The 12,441-nt window shown below is 38.1% G+C and overlaps 1 protein-coding gene across 1 annotated transcript in view; it reads right to left on the bottom strand.

Moving 5' to 3' along the window:
• The window catches only part of LOC149468489 (excitatory amino acid transporter 1-like), an 85,283-nt gene that overhangs the window by 24,061 nt on the left and 48,781 nt on the right, over positions 1-12,441 (bottom strand). Inside the window, exon 5 of the mRNA XM_089669998.1 lies at positions 12,257-12,299. Within this exon, the coding sequence (XP_089526124.1) occupies positions 12,257-12,299 (43 nt within the window). The remainder of the gene's footprint in view (positions 1-12,256; positions 12,300-12,441) is intronic.

Below are 12,441 nucleotides of genomic sequence, written 5' to 3'. Positions count from 1 at the left end.
TAAGCAAGTTCACCACAAAGCATTCACTATACTGGGAAATTCATAAGGGACTGAGGCGTTCCCTGCCCCTTGTATACGTGTGGCAGTTGGGTGGGAAATGCCTCAGCCGCAGATGACTGGCCTAGTACAGGTGACAGTTTCCTGCTGGGATTGCTCAGGTGGGATTGCATTAGAATCTGAACGTGACCAAGCTCATCACTAATGTATCAGCATTCTACAGCAGAATGCCAGAGATCTTGTTTGAATTTCTAAGCTCAGAAGAGGTTTGGTCATGCACCCTAGTTAATTAACTTCTGTCAACTTTGACCTCTTCTTTGAGCAAGCCATATTGAACTAAAACACAATTTTGTTGGGGCTAGCGGTAGACATTAAGAGACCTGGTATTGCTAGAACTGTCTGACTACCTGTAAAGTGTATCTCTATCCAAAACTAAACAACAACAAAACTTTTGGCTTTAGTAGCGAATGGTTACAACCCTTGCTGTCTGTGTCCAGTCAGGGAGATTTACCTTCACTTTTTGTCCTAAAGAACTAGAAGAAAGTAAGAGCTTCAATGCAAAAGTATATCTCTGATTAGACAGCTGTCATTGGAACAGGTTTCATTATTGAAAGATATCACCGACCTCACGCCATCATTTTCTGTACTGGAGAAAACGGTCAGCAGGAGCTATCGTGAGGACGATTTTTCAGCAGTACAGATACAGACTTATTGCTAGACGGACCAGAGAGAGGTTTGAATCCTTCCACACTCAATCCAAAATTTACATTTTGCATACACTTGAAATGGCTCTCTTTACTAGACAATCACTATCCAACAATACAATGTGATATCTGCTGCCATATGATAGAAATCACTCACTCATATCCTTTCAATGCAGCCACAGACCCCAACCCTGTCCACTTGCACAATGACATCCAGCATCTATATTGTGGTCCGTACATAACAAATCCAATATCTAAAAGATTTCAGACACTGGATTCAACTTCTAAAAGTAATTTAGTAGTCACATACTTTTTATGTATATATTTTTTATGATGGCTAAAATTATTTGTTCAAAAGAGTAATAATTTCCTATGATCATCAGCTCCATCTAATGGCCATAATGCTGTATTTTTCTGATCCACACTATCCTATTGAATGAAGAACATTTAACCTGAAGAGAAAATAAGCTAGTAACCTTTGATTTTGACGGCATTTGTACAAAGCTAATGTATATGCAGTTTTGAAGGCCAAATAATGCAGGAAATCTTTATAAATAAAGATTAGATTTGTCCAGTCTGCAGAAAATCATAAAATACATTGATTACATTTGCCTACATTCTTAAATTGCCTGATTTGCCACACATCAGATACATCTACAAAAAATAAATCATCAATTGGCAATACTCTTGATTTGATCGCTGCAACTCACAATCTTTTTCAAACAACTATATTTAAACATTTTGGTAGACTAGGTTCCTTCAATGTTAGGGAGGAACTAATACCTCCTATCTTTTACAGCCAAGGAGCTGCCATCTTAGACTGTTTGATCTGTAACTGCCATGGTGCTGCACATGTGATCAGTTCTGACAGCAGCCATTTGATGGCTTGACAGTTAGGTTGATAGCACAAGCAACTGTGACAGTTATTATTTAGGGCATGCCTTGAACGCAAATGTTTTGAGAAACAGTTAAATCAATGGGTTTAGTTAAACTTCAAATAAAGTGCAACTGGTGTCTTGTTATGGCCTACTGAGGGTAGAGGATGTTCATAAAGAAGTCTTAATCAACAGTCCATATTAAATATGAAAACACTTACAAATATTTATACAGAAATCAATATCTCCATATTAATTTTGCATAATACATTAAAACCCTGCATAGTAATATTTCAACATAAAAGATGGTATATTTAAAAAGACCCGTTGCAGGAATAAATGCAAATATCTCTACATTTTGAGAATACATAAAGTGAAAGCTTAATATCTGAGCTGAAGGCACATACTTCCACTTTTCTAAATGGCTGTAACTGGGTTTCCTGCAAAATAATGGCACCTAATGTAAAATGCATGAATACTATGTACGTTCGATGTAGAATAGGCAGAACATTTGTCTATGATGTTTAAAGAACATAGGACATACAGACTGGTTTCTGCCTCTTAGATAACCTCCCTGCTTTGTGTCCTTTGAGGATAGATGAAAGCTCATCAGAGAAGGCTGGAGGATATGGATGTCCTGGGATCACCATATGGTTTGAGGTACAGTATCCTGAAGAGACCAGAAGCATTAGAACCTTCTTCTGAATATGTTTGAACGGAACACATTCAGCAGAATATTATAAAGTAGAACACAAGTTAAGAAACAGAAAAAAAAAACAATGTTACTGGTTATAAGATATGTTTTGTTCAAATATTTCAAATGAATCTGTCATGCAATGTTAAACACAATCTGCTTCTGCTCCTTGTAGGCTAAGAAAAGTAATATCTACCTGACATCATACAGATATTTCACAAAAATCCTTCCCTGAATCCCTGTGAATAAAATGTTATGGCAAAAGCTATTACACTAAACTGCTTGTGACAGTTCACAGACATATTAGAGCCTGTCAAGAGCACACTCAATATGCTACTTATAGAAAATGATAAATAAATAATGTCTGATTTACAACTGACACTTACTATAAAACATATTTAATTACATTGTGGAAAAAAGTTTTGAATTCTCTGAATTTCTGTAGGGCTACCAAAGTGCGATCTGGCCATCATCAAAATTATTTCAATAAAGACACATTTAGTAAACAATGCATGCAAGAGTTTACACCGTCATAGCTTTACTGAACATATAGGGGCTGATTTACTAAAGCTGGAGAGAACAAAATATGGTGCAGCTTAAAATTTGTCACAGCTTAATTGAGCAAGCTGAAGTTAGAAGCTAATTGGCTACCATGCACAGCTGAACCAGATTTTGCACGCTCCAGGTTTTAGTAAATCAACCCCGTTGCTTAACTTCCTGGTCACATTGATCTGGCTTTGAAATCGTGCGATTTCCAGTGAAGTTGCACGATTTCAAAGTCAGATGTCATTCCGACTTCAGGTGCGACTTGCGAGACACAGATGTCTATGCAAGTTGCACCTGAAGTAGTGCATGCATTAGGCTACGTTCACACTAGCGTTGTGTGCAGGCGGCAGAGAGGCGTTTGGGAAGCGTTTTTACTGCTTCCCAAACACCTCTGCCAATTCTGCACATTACAGCACATGGTGCTGTTCTAACAGGAGCATTTGCGTCGCGTTGCGTCGTGGCAAAACGGACGCCTCTGGTCGAGTCAGGAGGCGTTGAAGCCTCGTTTGCGGTGCGGTTGCAACGCGGTTGCGGGGTGTTTGCGGAGTGGTAACACCACTCAAACTGCAATATAGGCGTTTGTGGGGCATTATTAACGCTCGGCAAACGCCTAGCAACCGCCGCTAAACTGCGCATGCGGAGCGTTAAAAAAACGCTCCGCAAACGCCGGACCAACGCTTGCCAAACGCTATAGGGGCGTTTGGCAAGCGCTGGTAAAACAGCCAAGTGTGAACGAGCCCTTACTTTAAAAATCGGTGCTGCTCTGACCAAGTTGGAATCGCACCAATAGGACGTTAATTGCGGACAAAAGGGTGCGACTTGCAAGCTGCATGGCATGGCAAATTGAACGGCAAGTCACACCCAGTGTATCCGGGTTGTAAACAAACTGGAAGGAAATGTATGTGCACTCTGTAATGTAAAAACTAGAGAAAATTCCAGTACTGGTAATACCATCTGTCAGATGTTCTGTATTTGCTGCTCAGACCTACACAAAAGGTTAGAAGTCATTTTGGATCATGCCTGTCTATAAAATTGTGTCACTTCATCTGTACTGATTTTTTTTTCTTTATTCATTCCTGTATACAAAATTGTGTCACTTCATCTGTACTGATTTTTTTTTCTTTATTCATTCCTGTATACAAAATTGTGTTGCTTCATCTGTACTGTTTTTTTTTTTGTTTGTTTGTTTTTTTTTTAATTTATCAATGTCCTTATTCAGATTACCCTACAACATTTAATTTTGACTGAGGTCTGAACTGAGTATTTGATTTACACATATGGCATTTCTTCTGGTTAAACTTAGTTGTTGCTGGTCCTGATTTGGATTATGGTTGTCATAACCAATTTTATTTTGAATTTTAGATAATAAATAGAATTATCTATAGCAATCATATTTAATTCACGGATTCTTCAGTGACTGCAGTCAAACCAGACCCTGAAGCCATCTTGAGAAAACTTCCTTTTTTTAAGGATTATCAGGTTCCATAGTGCTGTGTGTATGGCAGCCAGTCCAGCTTCTATTGAAGGGGCATGTCCGAAAAAGGTCTGCCAATCGGCTTCTGAGCAGTACTCTCAGCCAGAGAGCTGACCGGTGTGTTCTGGCGAGGTGGGGGATTAAATCATGGATTAAATATTTTGCTCCCTGACTCCAATTAATATATTTTTAAGTGCCACATCAGAGGATCTGGCATTCTAACACATGCAGTTGAAATATGACATTGCAAAGTATTTATTAAAGAAAATGTACAATATAAATGCATATACAAATATATGTACTGTATGTACAAAATTTCTTATAATGCACACATTTTTAGAGGACAATATAATATACATATATATATATGTGTGTGTATTTACAAGTATGCATACATCTGGATGTGCTAATCATTCTCCTTAAGTATCCTGTATGGATGGAGATCACACACTGCTGGGGATGATTTAGCTGGATTACATATGACAAGGGAGCTATTTTTATTTAGTACGTGTACACACAAATAGCAGATGCAAGGAGGACCTTTTGCAGTATTAACAGGGATTAAAAGTCAATCAAGAGTATCTTTGCTTTTTCAGAATCAGATTCTTTGACTGAATACCTTAGTTACAAAGATTTCAAGATGTCAATATCACATAGGTTGCTATACTTTTACTGACATTTATTATTTAAATCAACCTAACCAATTAAAATGCAAAGCTTTTGCTTATGTGTCAACTTCTTTGACAATTTCCCATGCTCTAGACCTAGAAAATGTGCAAGTTCCACATTTAACCCTATCTAGATACCAAGGGCCTTCCTTAAAAATTTCCTATGCCTTAGATCAGTGGTTCTCAACCTTCCTAATGCCGCAACCCTTTAATACAGTTCCTCATGTTGTGGTGACCCCCAACCATAAAATTATTTTCGTTGCTTTTTCATAATTTTACATTTAACCAGTAATTATAATTCATGAAGTGTCGTTTTACCTCCAATACTGCTGCTTTCAACACAGCAGCTGCTTTCTACACAGTAGCTGTCCTTTACACATGTGTGACTGGTCCACATAAGTACATTATGGCGCCAACCCTGTCACATACACCTGTATTTGTACATGGTGTATGTGATGGGTTTCGCACGATGATGTCATCACACCAGGTACTTGTATGTGGGCGTATTTGTATGTGAGCAGACCCGCCTGGAGATGGATAGAGGAGCGGTGTCTGGGTCCCTAAGACTATCGGAAATATGTTTTCCGATGGTCTTAGGCGACCCCTCTGAAAGGGTCGTTCGACCCCCAAAGGGGTCGCGGCCCACAGGTTGAGAACCGCTGCCTTAGATGTAGAAAATATACAAGTACTGCATTTAACCCTTTTTAAAAAACTAAGGACTTTCTTTTATTTAAAACCTAAATTAAAATAAAAATTATTAAATCAGACTAGAGAATTTTCAGCACTATAATGCAGCAATACTCTACACAGAACCAACCCCATAACGTTAAAGTAAAAGGGATTCAATTGTCCACATTCCATCTCCATATTCTTGAATATCTATATGTAGTGGTAAATATATATAACCAGGTATATAGTTGGGAACAAAATATCTAATCCCCTCTCAAAATACAAAGGAGATATATAAACCTACAATAGTGGAATCTGGTACGTCATCTGATTCAGAGATCAAAATTTGCATTGACGTTTAAAAAAAAAATTAAAAAGCCTAAAAAGCTGTTTTGCAGATTTTCAGACAGGATTGTAATAGAATATCATGCATGACAGAGTCCCTTGTCATAGACAGATAGCTTGATAAAAGCTACCTGCTCCTGCTGTCACGAAGACATATAAGCAGCAGTAGGATGCTTTTTATATGACCTATCATTATGGGGTTAAAAACAAGATTAACCCATTATAGCACAAAAACAAACATCTTTATATAATTTATACTGTGAAACGGTGAAAGGAATAATATAAATAGCATATATATATATATATATATATATATATATATATATATATAAAATAAATATACCCAGAATTTGGATATACAGAGTAGTTTAACTGGGAGTCAGACATTAAAATATAATGCACAAATACTGGTAAAGGTTTATATTTAATTGTATTGCCCCAATTTACTTCCAGTCTATCAGCTTCCACCTTCTCTGGGTTCAGATGCTGGTCTTCCCTGCACAGAGCCCTTACATCACTTCCTTCTCCTGCTCAGTACTACATGTCCCATGAGGCATTGCTCCTCACACATTTACATTCACAAGTTCTCAAGAACTTACTGACATGTATGGACAGTGTACTGAGCTGTATGTGTACTGGACTGCGTATACTGACATATATGAACGGAGAAAACCATTTTTATTATCGATTGTTATGTGTGTATGAGTCCTGCACAGTGTATACTGACGTGTAAATAATAATGCATTCTGTATGTAGGCCAACTAATCGATAGTGAAAATGAGTGACAACTATTTGTATTATTGATTATGTTAATTAGTTGTTTCAGCCCTACTAACAATACAAGGCAAAGTTAAATAAATACAGGGATTATATTTAAAAAGGTATTTCTTAGAGTCTTGGATTCCATTTAAAATTGAAGCAGTAGTGGCCTGTGCCTGTAAAAACCATTAAGTGGTAAACTCTTGGCAAGCAGGAATATGCTTGTTTCCTCTGCAGTCAGAAGAGAAATGTAATGTCATCTCCAGGATTTCAACCTAGACTAATGCTTTAGCTATCCAGCTGTAACTGGAGAATAAAAAGTGCACACATCTTGGAGGCAGCAGAACCATTTTGGTCTGACAGGAACCAGAGTCCAGAGCAATGACATCAGATAGGTGAAAGTACAAGTATTTTTGTTAGGATTTCAGCCACATTTCAGGGCCAATGCATCTCTTTCAGCAAAATATAGAAATATTACAAATGTCTGTCTGTATTACATGTACAAATGTCTGTCTGTATTACATGTCTACAATATCTGTATATAACAGATACTGTAAGCCTAAATACCGTTATTGTATTAGCCCTTTCCTGCTTGTCTGTTGGCTTTTAACATGGCTACCGTTAACTGCTCATTCAGTCTAGGGTTGCATAAATAAGGGGAAGTTCTTATCTTATTTCTCATGCTAGCAGGGTTCCTCCAGCGGTGCAATCGGCCCCACGGGCCCTCTTCTCTAAGTCACACTCTTGCTGATTTCATATACAATGCAGGGCTAATAGCCCTTTTGTTGTATGTGTACGGCGAGGGGACTCCCCCACAGTGCTGGAAGGGAAAGGAGGAGAACATCGGAGTCGGCCAGAGCTGGGGTAAAGTAAGTAATGCAAACTCTTCAGCTTCCCCTAGACGTGATGAGTATTTAACACATGTAGTACAGAGGGAGTTAGGCCTTAATATGTAAAAAACAATAACTAGAATAAAAATACAATGAATAGAATCACATAGTATATGCTGGTATTCAAGTTTATAATACATATGATGTGTACAAATGGAACAATCATAGTGTCTCAGCTACTGATAAACTAATAAACTACAGTTAGATTCATATATATTTGGACACAGGCACAATATTAGTTTTTTTCAAGTATTTACCAAAACATATTAAAACTATAGTTATATAATAGGCTGAAAGAGCACACTCTCAGGTTTAATTTGAGGGTATGTACATCCAAATTAGAGGAAGGGTTTAGGAATTACAGCTCTTAAGAGTAGCCATTCCCCCTTTTTCAGGGGACCAAAAGTAATTGGGCAATCGAACATAATCATAAATAAAATGTTAATTTTTAATATTTTGTTGAGAATCCTTTACTGGCAATGACTGCCTGAAGTCTGGAACCCATGGACATTACTGAAGACTGGGTTTCCTCCTTTCTGATGCTTTGCCAGGCTTTAACTGCAGCTGTCTTCAGTTGTTCTTTGTTTGTGGGTCTTTCTGCCTTTGGTTTTGCCTTCAGCAAGTGAAATGCATGCTCAATTGGGTTGAGATCAGGTGATTGACTCAGCCATTGCAGAATATTCCACTTCTTTTCCATCAAACGCTCCTGGGTTGCTTTTGCAGTGTGTTTTGGATCATTGTCCATGTGTACTGTGAAGCGCCGTCCATTCAACTTTGTTGCATTTTGTTGAATCTGGGCTGACAGTAGATCTCTAAACACTGCAGAATTCATCTGGCTGCTTCTGTCTTCTGTCACATCATCAATAAACACCAATGACCCAGTGCCACTGGAACCCATGCATGCCCATGCCATCACACTGCCTCCACCATGTTTTACAGATGAGCAACGTTGTGTGTTTTGGATCATGAGCTGTTCCAAGCCTTCTCCACACTTTTTTCTTCCTGTCATTCTGGTACAGATTAATCTTAGATTCATCCGTCCAAAGAATGCTTTTCCAGAACTGGTCTGGCTTTTTTTTAGATGTTTTTTGGCAAAGTCTAATCTGGCTTTTGTATTCTCTAGGCTTATGAATGGTTTGCACCTTGTGGTGAACCCTCTATATTTGCTCTCGTGAAATCTTCTCTTGATTGTAGACTTTGACAATGATACGCCCACCTCCTGGAGAGTGTCCTTCACTCATCTGGATGTTGTGTATGGGTTTTTCTTTACCATAGAGAGGATCCTGTGATCATCCACCACTGTTCTTCTTTAGACATCCATGCCTTTTTATGTTGCTGAGCTCAGCAGTGCATCTTCTTTCCTCAGAATGTACCAAACTGTTGATTTGGCCACTCCTTATGTTGCTGCTATCTCTCTGATGGATTTGTTTCATTTTTGTTTCATTTTTGAAGCCTTACACAGGCCTGTTTCACTTGCATGGACAGCTCCTTTGAACACATGATGTAGGTTCACAGCAATAGATTTCAAATGCAAATACCACACTTAGAATCAACTCCAGACCTTTTACCTGCCTAATTGATGAAGAAATAATGAAGGAGTAGCCCACACCTGGAACAGCTTTTGATTCAATTACTTTTGGTCCCTTGAAAAAGTGGGGATGGCTACTCTTAAGAGCTCTAATTCCTAAACCCTTCCTCCAATTTAGATGTACCCTCAAATTAAACCTAAGAGTGTGCACTTTCAGCCGATATCCATTATATAACTATAGCTTGAATATGTTTTGGTATCTGAAAAAACTAAAATTGTGACTATGTTCTAATATATATGAACCTAACTGTATATGAAATGTGAAAATAAACAGCTATTTGCCTGCGTAACTTGTTAAGTTGATGCCAAGCCAGCATATTGAGACAGAGGACCTTTGCTTGAATGACTGTAGGTTAAGTACATTATAAAAAGAGTATATACATTTTTAATCATTTAAAATGCAAGAGAAGTGGTCTTTGGTGGTGCAAATGATGATGATACTTCTAAAATAACCACTCTTAGTATATCACTGCCAGAGTAATGTGTGGCTGGAGTCTCCTTAAACAAGATAAAAAAAAAGCTGCCAACCAACAAATACCAATGGCTGCGTCAAAGAAGACCATTAAGAGTAGTAGTCTATTCAATGTGTTGTGTGGTTGGGGATTGTGACAGGCCAAACTAGTACAGGGGCTTTTGGAGGGGACTAGGGGCTAGCCTTCTACCCACTGATTATAGCCCATGGAGGAGACGGGTATTTTGTCTGCTTTTCCCAATCAGGGCATGGAAAAGAGCTCAGTTAAGCCTCTGATCCCATGGAGAGAGCAGGTCATTCACAACATGATGAAGGCCGAGAGCGAGGTTTGGATTAATTCTCTGAATAAAGACAATAAAGCTTTCCTTCTAGAGTGGATGGAAAAGTGTAATATTAATCTTGGACAGGTTAATGGTCAGAGGAAATATCCTAGGACAGCCTGCTTCACTTCGTCATGATTGTGTTCACTGTTTCCACCTACAGATTCATTTCTTGTGCAATTTCACAACAGGTTATGCGTCGATTATCCAGGATCAGGCATTCCATGCAATGAATGTTCACAGGAATGACTACTGTGGGCTGGCAAACCACCACAGCCGTGACTGTCACTGACGGACGTATGGCCATCTTTGAAACATTTACACCATTCAAATATCTTCCTGCTGCAGAGCTTTTCATCACTGTACTGTGCTTGAAGTCTTCTGTAGATATCTGCAGGTTTTGCACCTTTGTTCACAAGAAACTTCATCACCTTAAGCTGTTCCATGCACACACTAACACCGTTGTCTGCCATCTTGATTAATGGTCTCTGGACTGGCCCGTGACATGTGCATCACCTATCAATAATAGGACACACTTGTCACTTATTGCTGCGTGTAGTACCACCACGCTAGCATCCCTTTTTATACCTGTAAAATTAAAAATCCCAGTTTGACTTGAATGCCCCTCATAGCAAGGTAGAATGAAGGTAGAATGAAACAAAAATGATGACTGAAGACAAATGCTATTAAATGCTAGGACGCCTGCATATTAACATATCAAAACAATAATCGCATATCAGAATCAGAGGATAGTGATATACCAAAAGAAGAAATAAATATATGTTTTTAGTAGTATGTATTAGTATGTACAGTGACAAAAATTTGGAGATATAGAAAACAGTTCCGTATGTTTGACATATTTGTGAGGTTTATTGGTAATTTTGCTCTTTATGAAATGCATATATTTGTCATGTTTTTTGAACGGATCAACCTTATTGTATATTTTGAATCTGTCGGTGTATTATGTGTTTACCTTACTATCTTTTGATATACTGTATGCTGTTTGAATTTTTTTACATATACAGTATTTTTAAATATTTATATAGTCCCAATGAAGAGACAGTTTCTGAAGCAAATTTGTTCAAAGCTGAAGATGTAATGAAAACACTTTCACCTTTACCCTTCATGTTATTGATCTGGATTACAGTTTTGTCTAAAACCACAAAGGTCCTGCTACTTCTATGAAGTGTGTGCTTGGATATTTATTCTTTGGTATCTTATGTTAAGGAAGATTCATCCAAGGGCATATTCAGTCTTCAAGCAGCCTATATGCATCATTACCTAACTGACAGCTTCCAGATACGTAGAGGATAATCACCTATTCATTATCAAGGGATTGCATTTACATTCATTGTGAAGTGTCTCTTGAGCTGCTAGCTGGTCTCTAAGGTGAGATTTGATGTCCTTTGCTACCCACCCCTGCAGCTGTGATCTTCCAGTGCTGGTGGGGCTAACATGAGCACTGGACCTGTGACAGGCACTCATCAAGAGTGCAAACTATGCTCTCCCTTTCTGCCCCTTCTCCATTCATAAAACCTGTACTATAGCGTCCATCAATGAAAAATTAACTATGAATGGATGGAGGCAGACCTTTCATTCACCCGCCAGTCCTGCATTCATAGATGGAGGATCTAACAGAGGATCTAACACTTTCTCACACTATCCATCTAAACATATTTAGAGATGATACCATACATTGATTTTGTCCTTGGAAGTAATACTATATTTCAATGCAATTGGACTACAGATACAACTCAAAGCAGACAGATGTAAACCCTGCACCAAACAAACAAGGACGGTGTTGTGAAGTTATAAGGCAATGATATTGTGCAACTAATATGTAAAATAAATGTCACAAAATACCTTTTTTGGAGAGTTTTTGTGGCGGTCACATGACCACTCTTCTTTTTCTTATCAGTAAAGCAAAGGCTGTGAGAGGAGACAAGTTTTAGGGAGCAGTTTGTCACTTTTGCTAATGATGGACAAGCTTTCCAGCTGTGACAATGGCTGTACAAGCAGGCACTTTGCTCTGCTGTATTGGAAGCAGTTCACTGGGCATTGTAACCTTGAAAAAAGAAGTGCTATTCTTACAGTAATAACTGGCAGGATCACATAGCAATATAAAAAACAATAAAAAAGTGCAAAAAAAATTGTGTGCAATTAATAGTGAATTTTGAGTAAATGTGAGATTTTTAGGAAGGGCTACCAAGCAAGTGAACAGTAAACAATTCACATAGCACATCGTGAACCCTTACCTGTTTGAAGCAGGCTTCTACCAGATTAGGAGGAAACATATTCCTTTAGGAAAAAAAATATTTGGGTTATAATAAAATACAAAATTTTCCCTTAAAACACAGCATATTTAGTATTCCATGTAAACCTATAAATTGCAAACAAAGAATACTAATAGAATTTTATTGCGACCTATAGTTTACCCAAC

This window comes from Staurois parvus, unplaced genomic scaffold (assembly GCF_062004578.1).
Source record: "Staurois parvus isolate SC_StPar_1 unplaced genomic scaffold, SC_StPar_1.0 ptg000086l, whole genome shotgun sequence".
In the NCBI taxonomy this organism is placed as follows: domain Eukaryota; kingdom Metazoa; phylum Chordata; class Amphibia; order Anura; family Ranidae; genus Staurois; species Staurois parvus.
Note: the sequence above shows the minus strand (reverse complement) of the source record. Positions and strands in the feature narration are given on the sequence as shown.